We start from the raw sequence: 24717 nt of genomic DNA, 5'->3' as shown, positions 1-24717 counted from the left end.
ATTACATTTTTATATTCTGCTGGAAGCCGCCTAGAGTGGCTGGGGAAACCTAGCCAGATGGGTGGGGTATAAATAATAATAATAATAATAATAATAATAATAATAATAATAATAATAATTATTTATTTATTTATTTATTTATTTATACATACATACTACTACTACTACTACTACTACTACTACTCCTCAAGGAGGATATAAAGCAGAACCTGTAAGAAGAATACCAAGAGCTACATAGAGAGGTGTGGAGAGATGCATTTGCGCCCCCCCCCCACCACCTGAGGTTCCTCTCCCCTGAGCTGCAGCATTCAGAGTCCCATATGCTCTTTTTGAATAACAGATTTCTGTGCCTAGTGATGCAAATGGGATTAATCTGCCTCTGTAAAGAAGGTTCTTTATGTTGAACTGTTGAGTGACGGCCAATATCTGTTTTCATTTGTACCAGCTTATCATTGCTGTAGGACCCTTGGCTTCAGTTCTCTGCAATCGCTTTTCGTGCATTTTTGTGTAAGTGTTTATACATATAAAGACATTTCAGAGCAGTAAAATGGCACAATTGGGTTTCTCTTCATGGAAGGATCTGTGAGGCCACACTCAAGTCAATGGAAAGTTGCCTGGCAGCAGAGCTTGGTGCATTGCCTCCCATCAGATAAGGAAATTAAAAACTCAGACGGTTTATGGCATTATAAATATAATGATGTGGTGCAAACACAGTATAAAGCAACTTTTGCGTTACATTATGTGTGGAAATACAGATTATTCAAATGTTACATTCATATTTGAAAACCTGAAACTCACACAGGTCAAATACATTCAAAATTATTTCAAGGTAGCAAATATAGTTACATGTTTTACTTCCTGCTCTCACTCTTAATATTGCAATCTTAGAAAATCCTTTCCACTTCATTGACTGAAAATGCATGTATATGTTTTAATAATATGCAAAGAGAGCAGAGTCTTGAGCAGCTGTTAACTGTAAAATCATAAAATGATAAATACATTCATAAGGTTATAACTGTACATTCATTTTCCCATACTCTGGTTATATATTTAAAGTAATAGTTCTTCGTGGAAATACTTTAAAAAACAACAACAGTGCATCTCTTACAAATGGTAACATTCATTAATTTTAAAAAGAATTAAACTGGGTTGGGAGATAATAACTCCAAAGGCATAAAGTAATTTCCACTGTGCTCACTGGTACTTACTCCCAGGTAAGTGTATTTAGGATTGCAGGCTAAAGTTAGTTGAAATTGGGACCCGCAGAAATCAAAGCGTTTAAGTCAAGTCATGATTTAAATCCACCCCCAATGGGAACTAAGTGCAACTAATTTAGTGTGGATCCATCCCAGTGATAAACATGAAGTCTGGAGCATTAACTGCATACACAGCCCTGGCAAGGAGTATAATAGCTAGATCTACATATGAAAAGTCAGCATCAAGAACCACCCACGCCTGTTCAAAGGAGTGGCCAGATACCTTGCTAGGCTTTCAGCTGGAGGGAGGAAAGGGAAGGAGGAAGCTGAATGTATGAGAGTCAATGTATAATGCTTCCCCCTTTCACCGATTTATTGTATCACTTCTTGGAAATATTTTCCTTGTACAGGTTATCAGATGCAGAAGTGTGAAAATAAATATTTCAGAGTTGTCTAAAACTGAATGGTGGCCATAAAGCAATTTGTTTCTTTCACCTGAATGGCTCGAGATGATGAAGGATGATGGCCGCCACAAGCCAACATCCATAATCTGTTCCACAGGTGATTGCACAGAGGTTATTTTGTACGGATGCATCAAGCTTGTTGCTGCATGTGAGGATCTGTGCACTGGAGAACTAAGCCCAAAATGGCATTAGAAAAGAAACAGCCCCCCTCACCCAAATTAGTGCAGGCTGGCCACAGATTTGAAAAGGCCCGGGGAAAATATCTCACAGCAGAATATCTACCGCAATACAAAGCTACGTCACAGACCCTGTGGGAAATTAAAATGGTGGCTAGACTTAAAGAGGGGTCAGGCACCAACAGTGGACCTTGCCAGGCTGCTAGACCCTGGGCAGCTGCCCAAAGACACAAGGTACCGATGCCATCCCTGATATATCATTTTTTACCTCATTCTACAACAGGGTTTCCCAAACTTGGGTCCCAAACAGCTGGTCTTTGGACTACAACTCCCATCATCCCTAGCTAGCAGGACCAGTGGTCAGGGATGATGGGAACTGTAGTCCAAAAACAGCTAGAGACCCAAGTGTGGGAAACCCTGTTCTACAAATACATACAGGTAACCGTGATTAGTAGAAAATGGCAGCTCTTCCTGGGCTGTTTTCCTCCTATAAAAATAATTGAGTTGATAATGAGACTATAGAGAGACAGTCATTCCCCCTGATCTAATGTGAGACAGAGTTGTTCCACCTGGCCTTTGGCTTAGAATCAGTTAGATTCCCTCCCCCTCTTTCTTTTCCCTTTCTCCTCCTGTGAAGAGGCTGCATCCTAATGTTTTAATGTTGTATCTTAATATTTTAAATTGTATTTTAATCAACTTGTTTTTATTATTGGTTGTTAGCCGCCCTGAGCCTGGACTTGGCTGGGGAGGGCGGGGTTTAAATTATTATATTAATTATTATTATTAGTGCCTTTACTGAGGTCTATGCAATCCTTTGAGTTGAAGAAAGCTCCACTGTATTTAATGGAGCTTACTCCCTCCTAAGTGTGCTTAGGGTTCCAGCCTTAAGCTACAGTTCTATGTACACCTGGCTAGGAGTAAGCCCAATTGAACTTCCCCATAAGCATGCACAGAATTGTGACATAAGTCTTTTGACATGACTTTGTTTTGGATGCTTCCCCAGGCCAAATTTCCTGTCTACGTCTTGTGATGATGGAATAGGCATATGTGCTCAGTGCTACCATAGTTGCAGCTAATGGACACATAATGTAACCTGGTTGTGGCATAATGGTCATTCCTTAATGACTAAAATACACAGGAGACTGCATTACTTCTTTGAACAACCAAAATACTAAGCTTGTGCAAAAATTGAAGGTAGATTTGCCTTTCAGTTATGCTTTCCTAGCCCTGGAAAAAATAGCTTTTTTTCTGGAAATCTACTTGTCTATTAAAATTCCAGCCAGTTCTGTTCACACTTCATTTCCAATATTGACAGACAGTGGTTCACGTCAATTAAAGTCTTACATAAGGAAAGCTTTCAGATTATTATTTTTTTAATTTTTTATTGTGCTGTGCTTAATTAATGAATGTGTGAATAAAAATCTTCAGATGGCATTCATGCTGCATCACTCATCACTCAAAAACTTCTTAATCCAATTGAGGATTATGAAAATTCATTTGGCCTATTCGTTATTATTATTTTACATGGGCTAACCACACTAAGCTCTTGCAGCTGAATGCATCAGTGAATTGGTAATAATGAGTGGTCTTTTCTTATTGAAAAAGGCAGCATATAACCCTACACAAGAATCTTAAGAAGTTTCTCTGTGCAGTCTGTGTATGAGTAACAGTAAAAGTAAAGTGCATGAAACTGATGTGCAAAGATTAGTGCTATGCTTACAGTTTTGGAACTAACTCTGCTGCGGTTCATATTTTGGCCTTTGAACCTGCCAATCCATCACCATCACTCCAAATCCTCTGGAACATTTTGTATGCTACATTCAAAACAGCGATGATGGGATGGTAGTTGGAGTGGACATGTGGCACAGTGTTCAAAGGGTAGCAAGCCGACACACTCAAACCTTCAGTCCCACAAAACTGACTTGAGCCTTCATACTCAGTTTAATCAATTGCATATGTTAAAGAAAGTGTTCCATGACTTGATAGGGTTTCACAGGACAACCAGTATTCTGTTTCCCAGACCATGGAATGTAAAAAGATGTGCCCTGTGCCTCTATAAAACACAATTGCAACCAGAAAGGTTGGTAGACGTCGAATTAAACCATTATAACAACTCATGGCTTCATGACTCTCATCCTACTTAAAAATGAATATATTCAGTAGGATAGCTCCCATTATTTAAATATTCAAGATTTCAGTGCAATGTGGTTATCATGTTGTTGTCAAAGATTTCCATTTCTCTTATGCACATTTGCCCATAAGAAGGCCCATGTTTTATGCTTTCATAGGTGTTTTTGTCAATTTGTAAATATATATAGGAAGGTTATGATACTATGTAATTAATTCCATGAGCCCCCAAATAATCTTATATTATTGACACAATCCCCTCTCACCAATGTCACATGGCAAACTGAACAGCGTTGAAGCTGTTTGTGATGTGGTTTGTGTCCTTCTGGAGACTTTTTTAAAATTAAACTAGTCGCAGTAAGCCTCTTGCATAAGCCTGAAACAGTTCATATAGCACCGTAAAGGATGAGGGATCTTCTGGGAGTAGGCTGCAAGTAAACTATTAAATGCAAGACACACTCTTAATTAGCTAATAAAAAAAAATAACAATAATAATCCTACAGAACAAAATGTCAAGTCACTCAGGAAGCACTGTTCAATTTTCTTCATTGCTGTCACATTCAGTGCTTGAATTATAGGGAGAAGGGAGGTGGCATTTGTGATAGCCCATTTAGCTGCTGGTTTTTTAAAAAGCTATTGGCAGGCATGCTTTGGCTAAATTTGAGGAAGGCAGGAAGCAGGAGGCTCTCCAAAGCATCAGTCAACTTTTCCCCTAAGATTTGAGTGGCAGTCGAATCCCTCCAAATACAGAGCTGGGAGCAAAAATGGGGCAACATTATAAGAAAATTGTGATTGAGAACTAGAGGTGACTGAATAAATGCATTGGGCCTGTAGTTTGAGTGAGCTGCTTCAATTAGCAGCATCACTGGAACCAACTGTGTGTAGAAGATTGGGCAGAATTTCCATGGACTTTCCATGGCTCTCCAAAACAAGGTTTTTTTTCAAGGAGTTCAGATTTTTAAAATGTATTCATTCTGGGTACGTGGAGCACACTTGGGGGAAGAACAGTATCGTTAAGAGCAGGTTCCAAATTAAATATGTTGATTCTAATTGGCTTTATAGCTTTGCAACTCAAAACTATTAAGAAAACTGATTTGAGCCTGGCAGCGATGAAGTGTGATCTTGTCCTTTTTTCTAAGAAGTCAGAGTACTTAAAGCCATCATACTAATAAAAGGAAAAAAGTAATCATCATGCACAGAACCACTGGCAGTCATCTTTGAGAATTCCTGGAGAACAGGCGAAGTCCCGGCAGACTGGAGGAGGGCAAATGTTGTCCCTATTTTCAAAAAGGGGAAAAGAGAGAACCCAAATAATTATCGCCCAGTCAGTCTGACATCAATACCAGGGAAGATTCTGGAGCAGATCATTAAGCAAACAGTCTGTGAGCACCTAGAAAGGAATGCTGTGATCACCAATAGTCAGCATGGATTTCTGAAAAATAAGTCATGTCAGACTAACCTGATCTCGTTCTTTGACAGAATTACAAGCCTGGTAGATGAAGGGAATGCAGTGGATGTAGCCTACCTTGATTTCAGCAAGGCATTTGACAAGGTGCCCCATGATATTCTTGTAAAGAAGCTGGTAAAATGCGGTCTTGACTATGCTACCACTCAGTGGATTTGTAACTGGCTGACTGACCGAACCCAAAGGGTGCTCATCAATGGTTCCTCTTCATCCTGGAGAAGAGTGACTAGTGGGGTGCCACAGGGTTCTGTCTTGGGCCCGGTCTTATTCAACATCTTTATCAACGACTTGGATGATGGACTCAAGGGCATCCTGATCAAATTTGCAGATGACACCAAACTGGGAGGGGTGGCTAACACCCCAGAGGACAGGATCACACTTCAAAACGACCTTGACAGATTAGAGAACTGGGACAAAACAAACAAGATGAACTTTAACAGGGAGAAATGTAAAGTATTGCACTTGGGCAAAAAAAAAATGAGAGGCACAAATACAAGATGGGGGACACCTGGCTTGAGAGCAGTACATGTGAAAAGGATCTAGGAGTCTTGGTTGACCACAAACTTGACATGAGCCAACAGTGTGACATGGCAGCTAAAAAAGCCAATGCAATTCTGGGCTGCATCAATAGGAGTATAGCATCTAGATCAAGGGAAGTAATAGTGCCACTGTATTCTGCTCTGGTCTGACCTCACCTGGAGTACTGTGTCCAGTTCTGGGCACCACAGTTCAAGAAGGACACTGACAAACTGGAACGTGTCCAGAGGAGGGCAACCAAAATGGTCAAAGGCCTGGAAACGATGCCTTATGAGGAACAGCTAAGGGAGCTGGGCATGTTTAGCCTGGAGAAGAGGAGGTTAAGGGGTGATATGATAGCCATGTTCAAATATATAAAAGGATGTCACATAGAGGAGGGAGAAAGGTTGTTTTCTGCTGCTCCAGAGAAGCGGACACGGAGCAATGGATCCAAACTACAAGAAAGAAGATTCCACCTAAACATTAGGAAGAACTTCCTGACAGTAAGAGCTGTTCGACAGTGGAATTTGCTGCCAAGGAGTGTGGTGGAGTCTCCGTCTTTGGAGGTCTTTAAGCAGAGGCTTGACAACCATATGTCAGGAGTGCTCTGATGGTGTTTCCTGCTTGGCAGGGGGTTGGACTCGATGGCCCTTGTGGTCTCTTCCAACTCTATGATTCTATGATTCTATAAAGAAAAGACAGTTCACCATGGCCTATGATGGCTTTCACCTCAATCACTATTACAGCTAATAATCCAAATTCACCTACTGTATTTTCTATTTCTGTTGTACAGTTTGTGCAAACAGCAAAACATGTGAAGAAGAAGTATACTTTACTCATAGACCACAAGTTGTTATATTTCACCCAAACCAAAAAGTTGGGTACACAGTTAGTAAATAATTAAATTTGCTTCTGTGCATGAAATTAGATTTCACATTTCATAAACAGCTGAAAAAGTTATTGGAATTCAATTTTAATTTAAAATTACTTTCATTAAAAATCTAGAGTTATCAGTGAAGAAATAGTAGCGTTCAGCTTCCATCGGGTGCTGTGACTAATACTATCAATATTGTATCTTGATATAGAAATGCATATAGAGCAGGTTCACATGTAATGCTTAACCAAACGATTAATTAGCGTAAATGTGAGGATTACTAGAGAGGGAACTGTGGATCCCGCACTCCTCCCCCAGCAATCACGCTGCTAAGCCATTGTTTGACTTAGTGTGCTGTTTGAACCCAGGCTTGTGGTTTGTCTTCTCCAGACAAAACATGAGCTGTTACCTAAGAGCATATCATGGTTACAGCTCAAGGTTTGCCTGGAGTAAGACAAGCCATGAGCCTGGATTTGAACAACATGCTAAGTCAAGTGTGGGTGTGTGTTCATGCCAAGCCACGGTTTGTCTTAGCATTACATACGAACCAGCTCCCTGTATCAAAATGTGGATTCTCATTTGTTAGATTCTTAATAGCCAGAGTAGCATGAGAAGGGGTATCTGAAATTTGCCGCCATTATGGCTATTTCCATAGGAAGCACCTGACAAAATCTGGAAACTAGATTCTGTCTGCCTGATATTCTTTCATTATCTACACACCAGGGAATCCTATGCAAGTTCCCATATACACAAAGCTGAGCAGCAAATCTGGCTTTATTAACCATGAACATCTCAACACCACAATATATTCCATTTCTGTTCTAAGTGGGCAGTAATCTTACACTGGACAATCTCTGGCTGATTGTGTAAATGTGGTATTAATTACATGGACCTACTGCACGGTTTGAACAGATAAGCTTTGAAGCACATTTCACTTTTATCCTCAGGTGCCTGTGATTTGTATCCTATTTCCTTGCAAAAGGTCACATTTTGAGAAATAATAGTATATGGTGTAATTCTAACCATGACCACTCAAAATTAAGTCCTACCACATTCTACGGGGCTTACTCCTAGGTAAGTACAGTTAGGATTGCAGCTTTAGTGATTTATTTTTTTAAAAAAAATGCATTTGTTTGTATAGGAGCAAAACATTATAATAGGTATAAATGAACACCCTTCTAAATGTATAGCAGGTTTCTGATTTACTTTTCTGGCATAATTTTAAAATATCTAAGGTACTCTTCATTTGAAAAGCATTCCAGAAAAAGAGTATTAGAGTGCTTTCCATATGAACCCAGATTTTCTCGCATCAAACCTTTTTCTCCAGAAGCTGTTATTACAAACAGAACTTCACTAAGCTGACTATCAATTGCCAACATAAAGTTTTGGAGCACTTGTGCTTTTTATCTGAAGCAGGTCCACTTATATGAAAACCTGGCATTGCAAATAAAGACATTGTTAGTGTTGTTCACACATGTGTTGAATTAGTAGATGGTGGTGTGTCAATATGATTTTCTTTACCTTCGTTCAGAGGTGATTTGCTACCAATCTGGCATTTGAACACTTGCTTATAGGCCTTCCTAAAATTCTCAGAGAGGAATGCATATACAATAGGATTCACAGAAGAATTGCTATAAGCCAGGCAATGCGCTGCCACTCTGAAGATAAACGAGGCTTGAGTCAGTGGGAAATCTCCAAATTCAGCCCAGAGATGTACAACATGATGGGGCAGCCAGGATATCCCAAAAACCACTACGACCACCAGGACTGTTTGTGCTGTCTGAGACAGAAAAGTTAAAGCGTGGATTATTTCTTAACAACTGAACAAGCAGACTTACAATATAGGCTTGAAAAACAATGAAAAGGGGGAGAGGTACAGTAAACGTTTACAGATGTTATTCAAGTTTCCAAAAAGTAGCTTACGGGAATTAAACAAATGAGACTCGGGCCATACAAGCACTTAGATTTTCCTTCCCCAAAAAATATTTTTACTTCTGCATATCTTGAGATCTCTCCAAGACAGCTAATACCAAGCTGTGTCTGAGAGGTGCCATTTTGCCTAAACATCATAAACAGGGGGACATCTGCAATCAGAAAAAAGTGCAATGTGTATTACTAATGTTCAATTTCTCAGACACTTCATTTCATTCCCTCTCCCACCCCGATTTTCCATCTCCCCCCACCCCCGACCTCATATTAATGTTTTTTTCTGCACTTCTGAATATCTTGGGTTTCACCCATGCTTGCTGATTCTTGTCTTTTGCATATTGATGGTGTTGTTTGGTCTACATAAGGACATGCACTTGGAGAACTGAGATCACTGCTGTTATATATTGTGATAGTAAGATAACAATATGCCCAAAATACAGCTGTTGTGTGACACAGCAACCAGATGATTTTCCATGGCAAATGAAATAAATGATTTATTTGGGACAAAATTCAGGCTGTCTGTCTTGATATAAATGGTAAGGAAAAAAACTTAATCAAAATCTGAAATACTACATTTGTCATACATATTTTCAATGAGAGGTGGGGGGGAGGTTTATATCACTTTATGTTAACAGTAAAAAACCAAATCCTTCTGTCCTTGAACTAAAACAAATTATAGCTCCTGTCATATATAATTATCTATCAAGTTAAGTATGCTTCATTTGCCCTTGTTTGCTAAAAAATATGAAGCTCATTATGTTATGCTCAAGTAACCTCAGACGTAACTCTTGGCAGGATTTGACCCTCTACCTCTTAAATCTGTCATATTTATAACAGATGGTTCCTTTGGCTAGAGTCATTTTACATAATGGCCTGAAAATCCCTTGCTACATCTTATTCCATTATATCTCAGAAGCCTTTGTGACATTATTGGTATAATGTGTAGCCAAGGAGACATACAAGAGAGCTCTTCTTTATTTATTTATGTCTTAGGGATTCTCCTTAGAAAATCAAAGTACATGAAATATAATAATGGCCAAAAAAATTGAAATGCATTTCTAACGTCTTATTTATGTTGTATGTGCAACATAAATACGTGGTGTTCCTTCCCCCCTTATATATTTGAAAATCCAATTAAAAAATTAAACATACTTATCTCACTTCAAAGTGACTCAAGCTGCTAAGCTATGTCATTTACTCATGAGTAGATGGTGTGCCTGTGAGTAGACTGTCTGCCTACTACTCAACATAACTTATTAGGATGCTTAAGGTCAAGGTAAAGGGACCCCTGCCCATTAGGTCCAGTTGTGACCGACTCTGGGGTTGCGGCGCTCATCTCACTTTACTGGCCGAGGGAGCCAGCGTACAGCTTCCAGGTCATGTGGCCAGCATGACTAAGCCGCTTCTGGCAAACCAGAGCAGTGCACGGAAATGCCATTTACCTTCCCGCCGGAGTGGTACCTATTTATCTACTTGCACTTTGACGTGCTTTCGAACTGCTAGGTTGGCAGGAGCAGGGACCGAGCAATGGGAGCGCACCCCGTTGCGGGGATTCAAACTGCCAACCTTCTGATCAGCAAGTCCTAGGCTCTGTGGTTTAACCCACAGCTATTTGGCTCCCTGAAGAGCAGTGCAGCCTTCTGTTTCAAGTGGCTGCAATCATATACACTCCAGGAACAAGTCCCATTGAAGCGTATTACTTCCTTCTACGTAGACCTGCATAGGCTTGTACTCTTAAGCATCTATCTGCAAAAGTTTGCACTCTTAAGCATCGATCTGCAAAAGCATCTACCTGACCTGATAGCTGCAGAAGCAGATCTACGTATGAGCAAAACCCTCTTCAGTTATTTATCCCTCATGCAATTAGAAGTATGCGAAGGGAAAGCTGTGATTAGCCTATTGGCCCCACCTCCTCCACTGTACTTGTACAGACCTCCCATGCAATTTAGAGCTATGCATAACACAAATAGAGAAGACTGCCTAATGCAGCTATTTAGCCATCCAGCTAACAGAGTGGACTGGTAGCAGAACTAGCAATCTCATTCTCGCTCTTTTCCCTCTCATGCATTTATTTGTGTGGAGGATTTAAATGCGCAAGTATTGCTAGTGTGGCTTTCCAGTTCTGCCATCATTATGTTTCCGGCCCCTTAATTATTTTGGCTTTGTTCTTTGTGCATGCATAGTGTAAATGTACAAAAAACAGCACAAGGCAAGTGAGGGACCACGGTCAATTAGGTCAAGGCTGCTACAGTCAGACTGCCTGTTCCTCATTGCATAGGAAGTCTTTCCCAAGATAAGGCAAAGAATACAAGGAGGCCATTTCCACCTGCACAGGAAATATTGTTTTATTGTATGATTGCTCATTGGCCTTGATTCGTTAGAACAGATAAAATCACTGGTATATCTGCAGTAAATAAATAAAAATGGGGAGGGGGCATGTTAAAAAATGATTTCTTTTTCATAGTCCTAAATATTTATCAGAATATTTTAGTAAGATCTGCTGGTTCCTGAAATGTGCTGATATCTGTCACAAAATACTGAATCATCACATTTTCTTTCTAAATTTACTAATTTAGTTTGGTAAAGGTCATATTGGAAATGAATATGCACTCAACAATATGCCCTCTCAACCCTTGTTTTTAATAAGGAAAGCTATTTATTTACCTTCTTTTTGGATGCTTCTGACTTCTTTGATATATTCCGCAGTTTTTTATGCAGGTGATTGAGAACCTGAAAAGATGATGATGATGATTAAATCAAATTTATATATCACCCTTCATCCGCAGAACTCAGGGTAGTTACAACATAAAAGCGCAATATAAAAAGTCAAATACATAATAAAAACAAAAATAACCCAATAACCCCCCCCCTCACCAACACATGGAATGTCTTGTTTGTTTAGAGCTACAAAATAAAACAAAGCAACTAGTTTAAGACAGTTTTGCAGTAAAAGTTCTTGGAACTCATTGTTGTAGTGGAGCTTATTCATTCCTACTCTGCACAAGGTCCAGATAGGAAAATTCCACTCAAATAACTCTAACACTCACCTGCCTGGGAATAAACCCCATTCAATTCAGATACCTATTAGATGCAAAACTCAGCATGCATCCTATTCAGGTCTACTTAGAAAGGATGCATGCTGAGTTTTGCATCTAATAAGTACCTGGTGAAAAATATTTACTACATTCACAAGTTCAAATGTTACACTGATAGGTTTTTACAATCAAAGTTTTTAAACTTTTCAAATACCAGCTTTCAAATACCAACATAAACAATCATATCCTCAGGGGCAGTTATGAACACATTTGTTCTTTACAGCTTCCAAATATTTGGGGAAAAAGCTACAAATGTGTATCCAAGTGGGTGAGGCAGAACCGCCAAATTAATGCAACAGTAAGAGCTGAGCTATCTGTTTCTTTTTATATGTATTCCTAATCAGAGGATTATAATGGATTACAATAAGGTCCAAAGGGAAAAAAGGGAAGAGTGGAAATGAGCTAAAGCAAATGTGCTACAATATCCAACACATTAAAAAAAAATCCCAATAATTAAGTTAAACTGAAAAAGTGTAATTTAAGTAAGAATGCACCCTCCCTTCCTTAGATTACTGTTTTCCATTGATATTTTTATGCATCTAAATCTATTCCTTTTAGGTGGATTCTTTGTGTAGTGAGTTGCATCCTGATATATAATTTATAGATGGGCAGGGCAGGGAAGGAGACAGCTACGTACCTTCAACTCAAATGACAATGAAATACAGGAAGTATAGTCTGTGATAGTCCATCAAAAGCTGAAATTTATAAAAGAGCTTTATACAGGATGCTTGTGTGAGTTTTATGTAGAAACACCAGACTATACTTGCATTTCATTGCCTCTTGGCCTCACATTTTGCATCTCTTCTCTTATTATTAATCATCACCATCATCATTACTGCTTAATGCCCAGGCAGCTTTTCTACACTAATATACAGGGTGAGTCCTTTAAAAGAGGATATAGAGTACACATGTTCCACGGGGCCTCTTTTAAAAGACTCACCCTGTATATATACATATAGATGTCATCATGAGAATAGCTATTCAAGCATCTGATAAAGTGGACTCTAGCCCACATAAGGTCATGCCACACAAGAAATATGTCAAGAGAGAAATTTGAATCCCTTGCATTTGCTAGCTGGAGGGGATTAAGACAGAGGGAAAGTGCCTCTCTGCCAATGCACTTACATCCACACTCCATGGTCATAGATCTGCCACTGGCAGTGTTTTTCAGCTACATTTCCCATAGGTTATTCCCTCCCATGGAAACCATTGGGAGGGAATTCAAAAATGTACAGTGGTATCTCAGGTTAAGAACTTAATTTGTTCTGGAGGTCTGTTCTTAACCTGAAACCTGAGGTACCTCTTTAGCTAATGGGGCCTCCCGCTGCCGCCGCCACATGATTTCTGTTCTCATCCTGAAACAAAGTTCTTAACCCGAGGTACTATTTCTGGGTTAGTGGAGTCTGTAACCTGAAGCGTCTGTAACCCGAGGTACCACTGTATAAAGAACTGCCACAGAAGGAGGAGGGCTTCCATCTTCTGAATTGACCAGCACATGCTGGGATAATGGATCATCCATCACTTTGCTACTAGCTCTCCCTACAGTTAGGATCGCTGTACGTATCTGCCCATCTTTAAGGTGCCACCAGACTCTTGTTTTTGCTACGATATACTTTGCATGGCTAACCATTTAGTAATACAGTACATCTGTTTTAGTCACAATGTGTATTTGACCAGACTATTGGCATAGTAGTACATTTAATAGATTATCAACTCTCTGCAATACAGTATTTTACTTCATAAAATAAATTAGGCTTTCCTAAGCCACCCATGAATTCCAGTTTAAAATACATACAGGTTATCATTGGTCCATTGATTCTATTTTTATTTTTTTCCCCTCTTACTGCCCTTCTGCTAGATGTAGGGGTGAAAAACATATATTAGAATAAAGATATTCTAGATCTAAACCTTTATTTCTTTTGCATCTAGTACCATGTGGATACTTGGGTTCTCGCCAATTTTGCCTATAAATTGCCTATACATGGTTTCTATAACAAGATTTCAGAAACAATATTCCTGGAAATTCACATAAGCAATATAAACTGCAATAGTTATATTGCTAAATTAAATTACAGCTCTGTGCAAAAAGCTTTCCTACAAGATAAGGCTGGAAAAATCTCCTACATTAGAGTATGAGAGCATCACAGACCAAGAGAGATTTAAACTACAGATATATTTGGTTGTATTTGGCGTTAGCATATTTTAACAATGCAATATGAAAGAACATGTTTTACTCTATCACCCAAATGTTTGAAGTAGTTTATCACCAAACATATGATCAATCCCTTCCACATGTAAAGAGTAGGGAACAAATACAGTAGCTAGTTCCAGGGTATGGTCTGAATGCAGATGAGGCTATCATCTTGCTGAAGATAAGCAAATATGCGCCTGGTCAGTGTCTGTATAGGATACCTCTTAGGAACCACATTAATGCCACATTTATAGAAGAAAGGTGGATATAAATGTAAGATAATGTCCAGTGAGGGAAGATGGACAGAGAGAAATGTGATAAACCAGTCTAGATTATTTTATTTTGCTGATGGTATTATAAACATCTATGTATAAGTGTAATTTGGTATTAAACAGGGTGGATAAAAATCAATGATTTAAAAAAATAAAAATAGAAAACAGTTGTTTTTTATTTAAATCAGATTTTTAAAAAATAAAATTGGATTTTTAAAATAAAATGCTTCTGGAGGAAAAATCTTTCTAAAGATAGTTTTCTATTTAAGTTACATTGTAGTCCAAAGGGTATTCATCACGAAATAAGGATTTGTTTTAAATTTTTCATGTGTGCTAAAACTAAGTTTTTTTGTTTCTTTTTAATTGTTTAACCACATCACATAACAATGTTATTGTTTTAGTTAAATACATTGTTTAAATTGTTATTAAGGAAAATATTATTTTTCTCCTTCCAATAAAGTACAGCAGAAAAGTTGTCCAACTATAAACAATTAACTTATTAAACCTCACAATAATTTCATAATTATCTGTCTATGTATTTCTAATAGTATAACCAAATCAGTAATTTTTTATAGAACTGTAAAAACTACTCTGAAAATGTATTATTCCAAAAATTAAACCATCTGGTTGAAAATATTAAGATTATACCAGCAAGAATGAGTTTTTCTGTAAAAATAAATAAATGATTTGAATCAAGTCTTGCTGACTAATGATTTAAATCAAATCCACCCTGGTATTAAATAGGTGGAAGACAGTAAACCAATACTGAATAGGCAATTTATCAATACTTATCTATGGCACTGTGTTGAAAATCTCCAAAGGACCAATCCCAATTGCCTCATAAATATGTTATACAGTGGACGCTCAGGTTGTGAATGTGATCCGTACGGGATGCACATTCGCAACCCGCGTCTGCACATGAGCGGGTTGCGATTTGGTGCTTCTGTGCATGCGTGACCGCCAGAACCCAGAAGTAACCCATTCTGGTACTTCCGAGTTTCGGCGGTCCACAACCCAAAAAACACACAACCTGAAGCGGCTGTAACCTGAGGTATGACTGTATATCACTAGGTATAAGATGGTGCCTTGCAGAACCCCACAGCATAATTGCCAGTGGGTAAGAAACAGTAACTCAATGCTGCTCTCTTGAATTGGTCTTGCAGACGTGGGGCTCAGGTGGCGCTGTGGGTTAAACCACAGAGCCTAGGAGTGGCCGATCAGAAGGTCGCGGTTTGAATCCCCGTGACGGGGTGAGCTCCTGTTGCTCGGTTCCTGCTCCTGACAACCTAGCAGTTTGAAAGCACATCAAAGTGCAAGTAGATAAATAGGTAGCACTCCGGCAGGAAGGTAAACGGCGTTCCCGTGCGCTGCTCTGGTTCGCCAGAAGCGGCTTAGTCATGCTGGCCACATGACCCGGAAGCTGTACGCCGGCTCCCTCGGCCAATAAAGCGAGATGAGTGCCGCAACCCCAGAGTCGGCCACGACTGGACCTAATGGTCAGGGGTCCCTTTACCTTTACCTTAAGGAACAGTAACTCAATGCTGCTCTCTTGAATTGGCCTTGCAGACAGGACAGGAGGAATGCAATAAAACACCCCAGAGTCTTTCACATACACAGTACAGCACGGTCACTTATTCACCCATCAATCCATTCCCTCGCAAACTCCTCTCACCTTATACACTCTTAACTCACGGTTCACAGTCACCTCCCACCACAAACAAAATTTGGGAGGCCCCTGCTGTCACCCTGAGCATCTCCCGCCTATACCTGCAGTGACAACTGCCTAACCCATTTAATCTAACAACAGCCAAAGTAGCAGGGCAGCAGCCTCACTGACATGGCAATCTTGACAAGTGACACAAAGTGTGGTACCCATTCGTGGCTCCCCCTTCAGGATCACTCTTGTTGAGGACCATCACATCACAATTGTCAGCTTTGACTCAATGGAGTGGATATCAGCAAAAGTGTCTGGAGTTCAGTGCTGCCGTCCTCCTTCCAGCAGCTTGCTATAACAGGAGTGAGCGAGTATTGCTAATGCCCTCTCATCCTGCTCTTGTTCTCCTCACCAAGGCAATCAGTGAGTCCAGTGTCAATCAGTGGAAATACATTAATAGCTCATAAGAGGTTGAAGCATGATTTAAGCCCCAAGTACGGCCAATATTGATTGCTGCAAGGCAGCTATTATGGTTTCATCCACTTGTTTCATGCAATACCTCTTCATTAGCACTTAGTATATGGGAAGTGTTGCTTTAAATATATCAATAATTTTCATTGGGGTTAATGATAAAATCATGGATATTCTTAACTGTTCAGTAGAGATAATTATATGAATGCATTGCTCTTACTTACCTGTTACATCAAACAGATCAATTCAATTATTTTTTTATACTTTCCTACTGCTGCTATTATAGTCCTGCTATTGTGTGACGCATGGTTTGCAGGTTGCAATCCCCTCCACCCAATGTTAGAAACTCAGAAACATAAGCTCGGCACCAATTGGCTCCTTAAACCAGAGTTATAGTTGCCAAAACAGAATGCCTTGTTGCCATTTGGGGGCTCAAAGGTCCTTTTTTTTTTTCAAAACAATTTTTTGGTTCCTGAAATCCATTCTGATTGTGCAGATAAAATATAATGGATAGAATTCTACAGAATCTGTTGCTAGTGTGTGAAAACAGTCAAGATCCAAGGATCTCCAAGAATCCACCTCCAGATGGTGGAGATATCAAGCACCATCCTGGTGCCCTGGCATTTCACTTGGTTGCAAGTAGCCAATAACCAGGTGGAAAATGCACCTGGCGAATTTCGAAGGATGCCTCCACCTCATGAAAAGCCACTCCAGAGGCTCAGGAAAGGTTATAAATCAATGTTTAGTGAATCCACAGTGGTCAGGCACTTTGTACAAAATGACTTCTTCAGAGACAAGAAAAAACAGATGTTAATTTATAATATTTTATTCGTTTTTCAGCCTTGAAAAGCCAAGTGAATGAACTGAGCTGAAATTGCCTCATTAATCTTTCAGTATTAATCACAGTGCAATCATTCTTGTAACTGAAGCAAAACCTGTGAAAATCCATGTCAAAGGGTCTCAGAAATTATGCTTTACTTTAGCTTCTGAGGCCAATTCTGAATCATCCAAGGGTAATTTCAGGCAGGTACTTCTTATGAGAAATGTTCCTCATGTTTTTCGCAACATCCACACAACTCTGTTGGCATCAAAATGGCAATTCACATTCCCACCTCCAATTTAACCTGGATTTACCTCATTGTATTTTTTTTCTTAAAAAATAATAATCCATCAACTCATTTGTGATATTTGAATGACTCTCTTAAAGTCATTCATCGACAGTACACACACAAATAGCAAAAGACACTTTTAGTAGCATATGTGAAAATCATATTCATAAGTGTTCTTAAATAATACTATTTATCCAGACAAATGAACAGCCTGAGGAGAAACTTGCTACCGAAATGCTGCTTCTCTTTCCAGTAGAAGGCAGATTTATTAAACAGCTATTGTTTTTTATAGGAGCTGAAGGAGCGTAGTACTTCAGGGACATATCCCAGACATTATCTGGATTAAGATGCATGAAAAATGCAATAAACTTTAATGTCTAAAGTTTAACAGCAGCAGAAAAGTTCACAAAGTTTTTCTCCTAAGAGGCCTTAATGAACTGCTTGAAAAAAATATGTTAGATGGCTATAGTCTGAAAATAGCTAATCACATATCTGTTACAGAACAGGTGACAGAGGAGGTAATTTATTTGTCAGAAAGCTCCCACTCTAATGAGCACGGCATCCTCCACCCAAACTTTTTAGAAACAAATGAGTGTGGCAGAGACCCAAATCAGTCAAATTTATTAATGCCATTAACCTTATGGGAAAAATCCCATTGGGCTGTATTTTTCAGTGGTGTTACAACCAAAAAAGGTAACAAAAAGTAATCTAGTAAACATTGGCCTGTTTAAGATCACTGTGCAAATTTTTTTGCTATGGAGATTATAGATTTGATTATTTGATTTTAAAATATTCCATATAACTAGAGGCATTGTATTTACAGGGAGAATGTAGTTGATATGCCCCAGCATTTATTGAATCACTCCATCTATAAAGAGGTGGGGCAAAAACATGAGGGTTTTTTTTGGGGGGGGGGAGTGATCCAATGCAGGGATCACTGCCAGACACTGAGAGGGAGAGGAAAAGGTGGCAGGGACATTGATGTGGTGTGGGCACAATGGCAGGAACACTGGCCCACACCGACTCTTCTGCTGCCTGGCCCCTCTCCCTTGATATCTGGCAGCAACTTCCACATCTGGAAGGCAGAGAAGCAGCACAGCTGCATCAAGGCAGAAGGCTAGCACAGGAGTAATAAGCCTTCGCCCTTAGCAGTCCTTTGAAGTCACCAGCAGGCATTGAAGTCAACAACCAGAAGAGTGGAAAAGTTTTGGTGACTTCAACTTGAAACATTAAAAGTATATAAACTCAGTCATGCCCCTGCTTAGTCGGAGATCCCAGTGCCCCTGTAGACTGAAGAAGTGGGAGGGTGTGCTGCTACCCTGCGGCAACTCACAGGGCCCTGAGATATCTGGTATTTTCTATGGTTTGCTTTCTATTTTTGTCTAGCAAACAATCCCTGTTTAAGTACAAAGTTCCTGTTTTGTTTATTGCCACTGGAATCCAAAAAGAACCCTTTGCCCCTTGAGAAGGCAACAGGCTAGAAGTTATTTTATTTAGTGTGTGTTTTCATTTGTACCCTAGTAGCTCCTGAGGCTGTAATTATGCAGCTGTGATATAAGCAATTATACATACAGCCAACTTTGGGATATCTTATGCCAACAATTAAACTAAGACTAGGAATAACAATCACTACACTGAGGTATTGTAACTCATTATGCTTTAGTAATTCTGTGGGCTGTACCAAGGTTGTGTAACAATAATGTAGCAGCTGCTCTGTTGAATTTCTGTGAGATGTTTCTATTTGGACAAGCATTTGATTGACAAGATGAGAGCAGAGGGTTGCTTTTAACGGTAGGTTTCAAGAGGGAGGAAGCCCATTGTGATGCACGTCTTCTATTACTGTACTACTTTTAAGGTTTGTACTCATCCTGAGTGAGCAGTTGGGGGAGGGGAGATTTAAGAATGGTGACAGCCACTTCAGGAGTTTGCTGGGCAAAAGTGTCAGCAGGCAGTTGGTGGCAATCAGGGGTAGAGGTAGTTAATTCCTGCATTTATTTTAGCACTGGGAGAGGACTGTTGAGGCAAGAGAGAATCTCAGTTTCCACCATGCAAGCACACAGTTGCTTCATGGATAGCTGGACCAGTGGTGACTATTCAGTCAGCAACCATTCACCTGCAAGGTACTGGCTGAAGTAGCCCCTTCCTTCACTCCATCCCCCCACAACTTAAAGGTACAGGCAAGAATGCCACTCTTTCACCAATTCCTGAAGCAGCCACCAGTGATTTCACCTACAGCTGCTTCACCAAACACTGTTTAAATAAGCACATGATTAAACTCTCTCTCTCTTGACATTGCAACATATAAGGTGCGGCCAAGATCAGAAGAGCCATTAGCCCTATTAAGGCATTTTTTATACATTTAGCTATTATTACTCATTATTACATTCCTAATAATGTGGTAGAGATGGTTCTACCTTCCCTATTTCATCCTTACACCATTCTGTGACTGGTCACAAAGGGAATTTTATGGCCATGTGGTCTCCCAGGTTCAATATTCAAACCACCTCACCATTCATCAGCAATAGCATGCAAGGTTGGGGAAGGGGGCCACATTAGTTTTCTGGCAAGTGAGTCACTGTTGCTTATCAATAGTGGGGTTGGTACAGTGAAAGTGCACAAGCAGAGCCAATCTGCTACTACTGCTGGTGCATTTACACCAAGCCACTCTCCCTACTGCCTCACCCCCTACCAGAGCAGTAAGCCACAGTGAATGACCCGCCAGGAAACTAGAATAGCAGCTCTGTCCAAACTTGGGAGTCACTTCTGTCTGTTGAAGAACATACAGAAGGAGGCAGCAGGCTACTGGCTCCACTTGCAATCAGCTCCCTGGACACAGATGTCAGCATAGAAAAATTCTCCATATGAGCTACAATGTCTTCACCAATGCACAGATGTCCAAGAGGCATGCTATCCAGAACAAGATCAGCAATGCACTCTCATTGCCCCTTTCTCTCTATGTGCAGGCATTGTATGTGGGAAAATGCCTGAATGTGGCTAATGTCACATTTTTACTCATGACAATTAATGTGTCCTATACTATCAAAACAGCCTAACAATGGTTTTAATCATTTTAACCCTGCCACTTTTGAATATGGAGACATTTCCCTTACAAAAACTATTTATTTATAACAAAATATTTATATATTACTATATAATAAAACATTAAGGCATTTTAATATCTACATATAATACAAGCACATTAAAAAATAAAATAAGAGCTAATCAGCTAACTATTATGGAAAGATGCATTCTTATCTGCCTGCATAAGCCTGGCAAAATAGAAAAGGTTTCAGCAGGCTTTTAAAAATTGAAACAGGAGGCATCTGCTGAATCTATATTGCAACTGATGAAAGAAAGCTCTTTTTTGTGTTGATGTCAAATGAGCCTTACCAGCTTGGATATCAACCAATGATACTACAGCAGATGATCTCAGTGACTGAGATTATGCATTGCCATCAGCAGTCTGGCCACCGAACTCTGTGGCAGCTGGAGCTTCCAAATCAGGTTCAAGAGCAGCCCCACATAGAGCACATTACAGTAATCCAGCCTCAAGGTTACCAAAGCATGGACTACAGTAGTCAGGTTATCCCTTTCCAAGAACAGCTATAGCTAATGAACCAGGTAGAGCTGATAAGAAGAACTCCATGGCTGCAGAGGGACACTCAGACATCTAATGGTGGTATCTGGGAATATTCCCAAGCTATGGACTTGCTCCTTCAGAGACAGTGTGACCCCATCAAGAACAAATAATTTCCTGTATCCTGGACACAGAAACCACCACCCAAACAGCCTGTCTTTTGAGGATTCAAGCAGTTTATTGGCCCTCATCCAGTTCACCACTGCACTCTGATACCAACCCAGAGTTTTCACATTCTCTCCTGATGTTACGGAGAAGTAGAGCAGCATTTCATCATGACACCTTGCTCTAAAACTCCTAATGAGTGCTGCCAACAGCTTCATATAGATCACATAATAAATTAACTAGTAGGCATTCTGAAAAGTGATGGTTTGCATTCCTGTTATCTGTTTTCTGCTTAATAAAACTAGTAAATCAGTGCATGCATATAGTATTCAAGGATTCTGATGTACTGGAAATATTGGAAGTACTGGGATTCTGGGCTAAATACAAAGTCTTTCTAACTAAAAACTGGTTTCAAAATTTGTTACCATTTACAACAGTGAAACTATGGCTAATGGTAACAATTAATTATAAATGCTGTATGGTGAATGGATTGCCATTTTGTATTAAGACAACTTAGAACCATAGAATTGTAGATCTGGAAGAGACCATGAGGACCATCTAAATCCAATCCCCTGCAATGCAGGAATCTTTTACCCAACATGGGGATTGAACCCAGGACCTTGAGATTAAGAGCCTCCTTCTCAACCAACTAAACTATCCAAGCCTTCAGATTATAAATCCAAGCAAAAACACTGTGTTGTCAGAATGAAGAGAGTGTGGAGTTTCAAATCAATTGTAATTTGATGTCTTAGTCCCGTCTAGTTCTAGCATTCCTATTGATTTTTTTTCTATCTCAATCAGATAGTCAGGATGAACCCTTCACCTCAGAAGCAAAACTTCCACTGATATCTATCAAAAGAGATTACACTTTAATTCACAGATTGCCTTATGGATAGGAACTGTGCAACCACCACCTGGAAAGTGCCTTTGTGCAGGAACAGATTTTAGGAAACCCCTATTTTTCCCCCCTCAGAAAGTCATTCACACTGAGATTTTTAAAGCAAAAGACTGCAATATGAAGCAGCATTCATTCACACAGCCTGTTGCCGCTTGCAAAGTTATCTGGATCAGGGCCTCTCTATTTTTGACACAGGGTACGGTAAGAACTGTAATTTGCCCTATCTTTGAAGCAGCTGCAATTTAGTTCATATGGAAGCCATATAACAAGGTTGTATGGCTCTGCCTTGAGTCAGTTTCAATACAATGTGGCTGAGTACTATGTGTTTGGAATGGGAAGTTACACTTATTGTAACCTCTGAAATATATCTCTAGTTACTAGTCTAAAGTTTATAATATCATAAAAAGATCAAGATCTATGAGCAACTCAACTCAACCCCCACCCCACCCCTTACCACCTGGAATTTAGCTTGTGCAACCATTCCACACACTTTTCAACTTTGACTTACCAAAACTACACCATATATAACTTAATTAAGCCTCTGTGCACATGAACTACTGCATCATGGTCAATAAAGTCCTTGCAAATGCAACCTTTAAACTTTTAGTGTATGTTAAACATTGTGCAATTATATCTGTAGCCAACACAGATTATGCACAGTAACGTCACACTAAACATTCACTGAACACTAAACATTCATTTTAGTCCAAGCTATTCTTACCACTGTGCAGTCTGCTGTGTAAGTCATTGTTCTCCAAGGCTGCTTTCCCTATATACTTTGGGAATGGCTGCCTCTCACACACATCTATGGCATGACTTGTGCTAATTCACCTGCACTCACCTTCGCATAGCAAAAGGAGATGAGCAGCAGTGGTAGCAGGTACCCAAAGACAAAAGTGCAGATCACGTAGACTTTCTTGTGATGAAGATTGGGCCATACTTCCCAGCAGAAAGTCTGGTTGATGATTTCATGGTGAACGATACGCTGGTGGTGAGCCACAGGCGAGGCCATGGCAATCGAGAGCAGCCAAATGACCCCAACGCCAAGCAGCGCATTGCGGGACACTCGCAGGGACGAGGAGCGCCGGGAATGCACAATGGCCACATAGCGGTCCACAGACATTGCCGAGAGCGTGAAAATGCTGACCAGCATGGAGACGGTGAAGAAGTAGTGGATGAACTTGCAGATGAAGGTGCCCAGCACCCAGCTGGGCGACATGTACACTGTGGACTGGAAAGGGATGCAGAAGAGCAAATAGGCCAAGTCGGCAATGCTTAGGTTGAGGACAAAGATGTTGGTGGTGCTGCGGGGCTTGCCTGGCTTGCTCCGGGCCAGCACGGTGATGACCAAGGAGTTGCCCACCACGCCCAGGGTGAAGATGAGGCCAAAGACTATCAAGGTGATGAAGTTCTCGATGCCAATTTCGAAGAGGAAACTGGCCCTCCCCTCTTCCAGGGGGCGCTCGGGAGCCGACCTGGAGGCATTCGAGTCCAGCCAGGACAAGCCCCAGGTGTGGTTCATGTGGTAGAGGGAGGTGGGGGCGGGCGGCTGGGGGTCCATGCTCGGGGCAGTCTAGGAAAGCAAAACTCCACAAAGCAACAGGCAAGCGAAGCAGCCCCGTCTCTTCCCTCCCACAGAAAACCTCTCCTCTTCAGAAAGGGGCTTTTCTCTCTTCCTCTCCTCCACCTCGCAAGGACTAAGCCCAGCCCCTTCTTGTTCCCCGGGAACAAGGGGGGCAGAGGGCAGGGGAGACCACCTTGCGTGGAAATGGCACGAGTCCCCGGGACGGTTCCCCTCACGCGCTGGCGAGCGTGTCCCTCTCCTGCCCGCTCAGCAGCGGCAAACTTAAAAGGCGGGAAGCGGCGCTTGCCCTGTCTGGCGGTCCGCTCGCCAGCCCATGCGGTCAGCTAGAGCTCCCTTTCCGAGAGAGACCCTCAGAGAGGGAACTCTTCTCTCGCCTCCTCCTCGTCGTCTTCGCAGGAGGGGACCTCTGGACTGCGCCCCTCGTTCCCGCCTTTCATCCCTCAGGGCGCGCAGGGCGAGCAGGGCTTCGCTCGGCTCGGAGGCAGCCGCTGCCTGACTGCGCGCGGACTGCTCGGCTGGCGCTTTTTCTCCCGCTTCCCCCGCGCCCCCCTCAAGCTCCTCCTCCGGCTCCTCCCTCAGGCTGCCTGAGGCGCCGCTCGCGACATCGCTGGACGCGAGACCCGGGTAGCCTTTTCTCCCCGGCTCCTGCCCCTGGCGCGCAACGGGGACGGAAATCCAGCCGAAGCAGCAGTTTCTCCGCTTCCTCGGGATTTCCGGGGTTGAGCAGCCCGCTGTTCTGGGGATGTGCGGGACGGGAAGTGGAAATGCGGAGGGGAAACCCGGCCGGTCGGAAGGCGCGCGCAGTGCCTCTTCTTCCTCGCTTTGCCTCCCGAGGTAGCAGAAAGGGCGCCTCTATTTAGCCAGCCAGAGGAGGCAAAAGCCGCCACAGAATCCCACCTAGAACTCCGTCTGGGTTTTATTCCTTGCGTTTGTATTCTGCATTTCCTCTAAGC

At 41.1% G+C, this 24717-nt stretch overlaps 1 protein-coding gene across 1 annotated transcript; it reads right to left on the bottom strand.

Annotated features, from left to right (window-relative positions):
• Nucleotides 1-674: 674 nt before the first annotated feature.
• Nucleotides 675-24403, bottom strand: GALR1 (galanin receptor 1). The gene is made up of 3 exons (XM_028737498.2): nt 23021-24403; nt 11412-11477; nt 675-8598 (listed from the first exon to the last, which is right to left on the bottom strand). The coding sequence occupies exons 1-3, from the start codon at nt 23738-23740 to the stop codon at nt 8287-8289; spliced, it is 1098 nt and encodes a 365-aa protein (XP_028593331.1). The 5' UTR covers nt 23741-24403; the 3' UTR covers nt 675-8286.
• Nucleotides 24404-24717: the final 314 nt, after the last annotated feature.

This window comes from Podarcis muralis, chromosome 8, assembly GCF_964188315.1.
Source record: "Podarcis muralis chromosome 8, rPodMur119.hap1.1, whole genome shotgun sequence".
In the NCBI taxonomy this organism is placed as follows: domain Eukaryota; kingdom Metazoa; phylum Chordata; class Lepidosauria; order Squamata; family Lacertidae; genus Podarcis; species Podarcis muralis.
The sequence above is the reverse complement of the archived record's forward strand: the minus strand, read 5'-3'. Positions and strand labels throughout refer to the sequence as shown.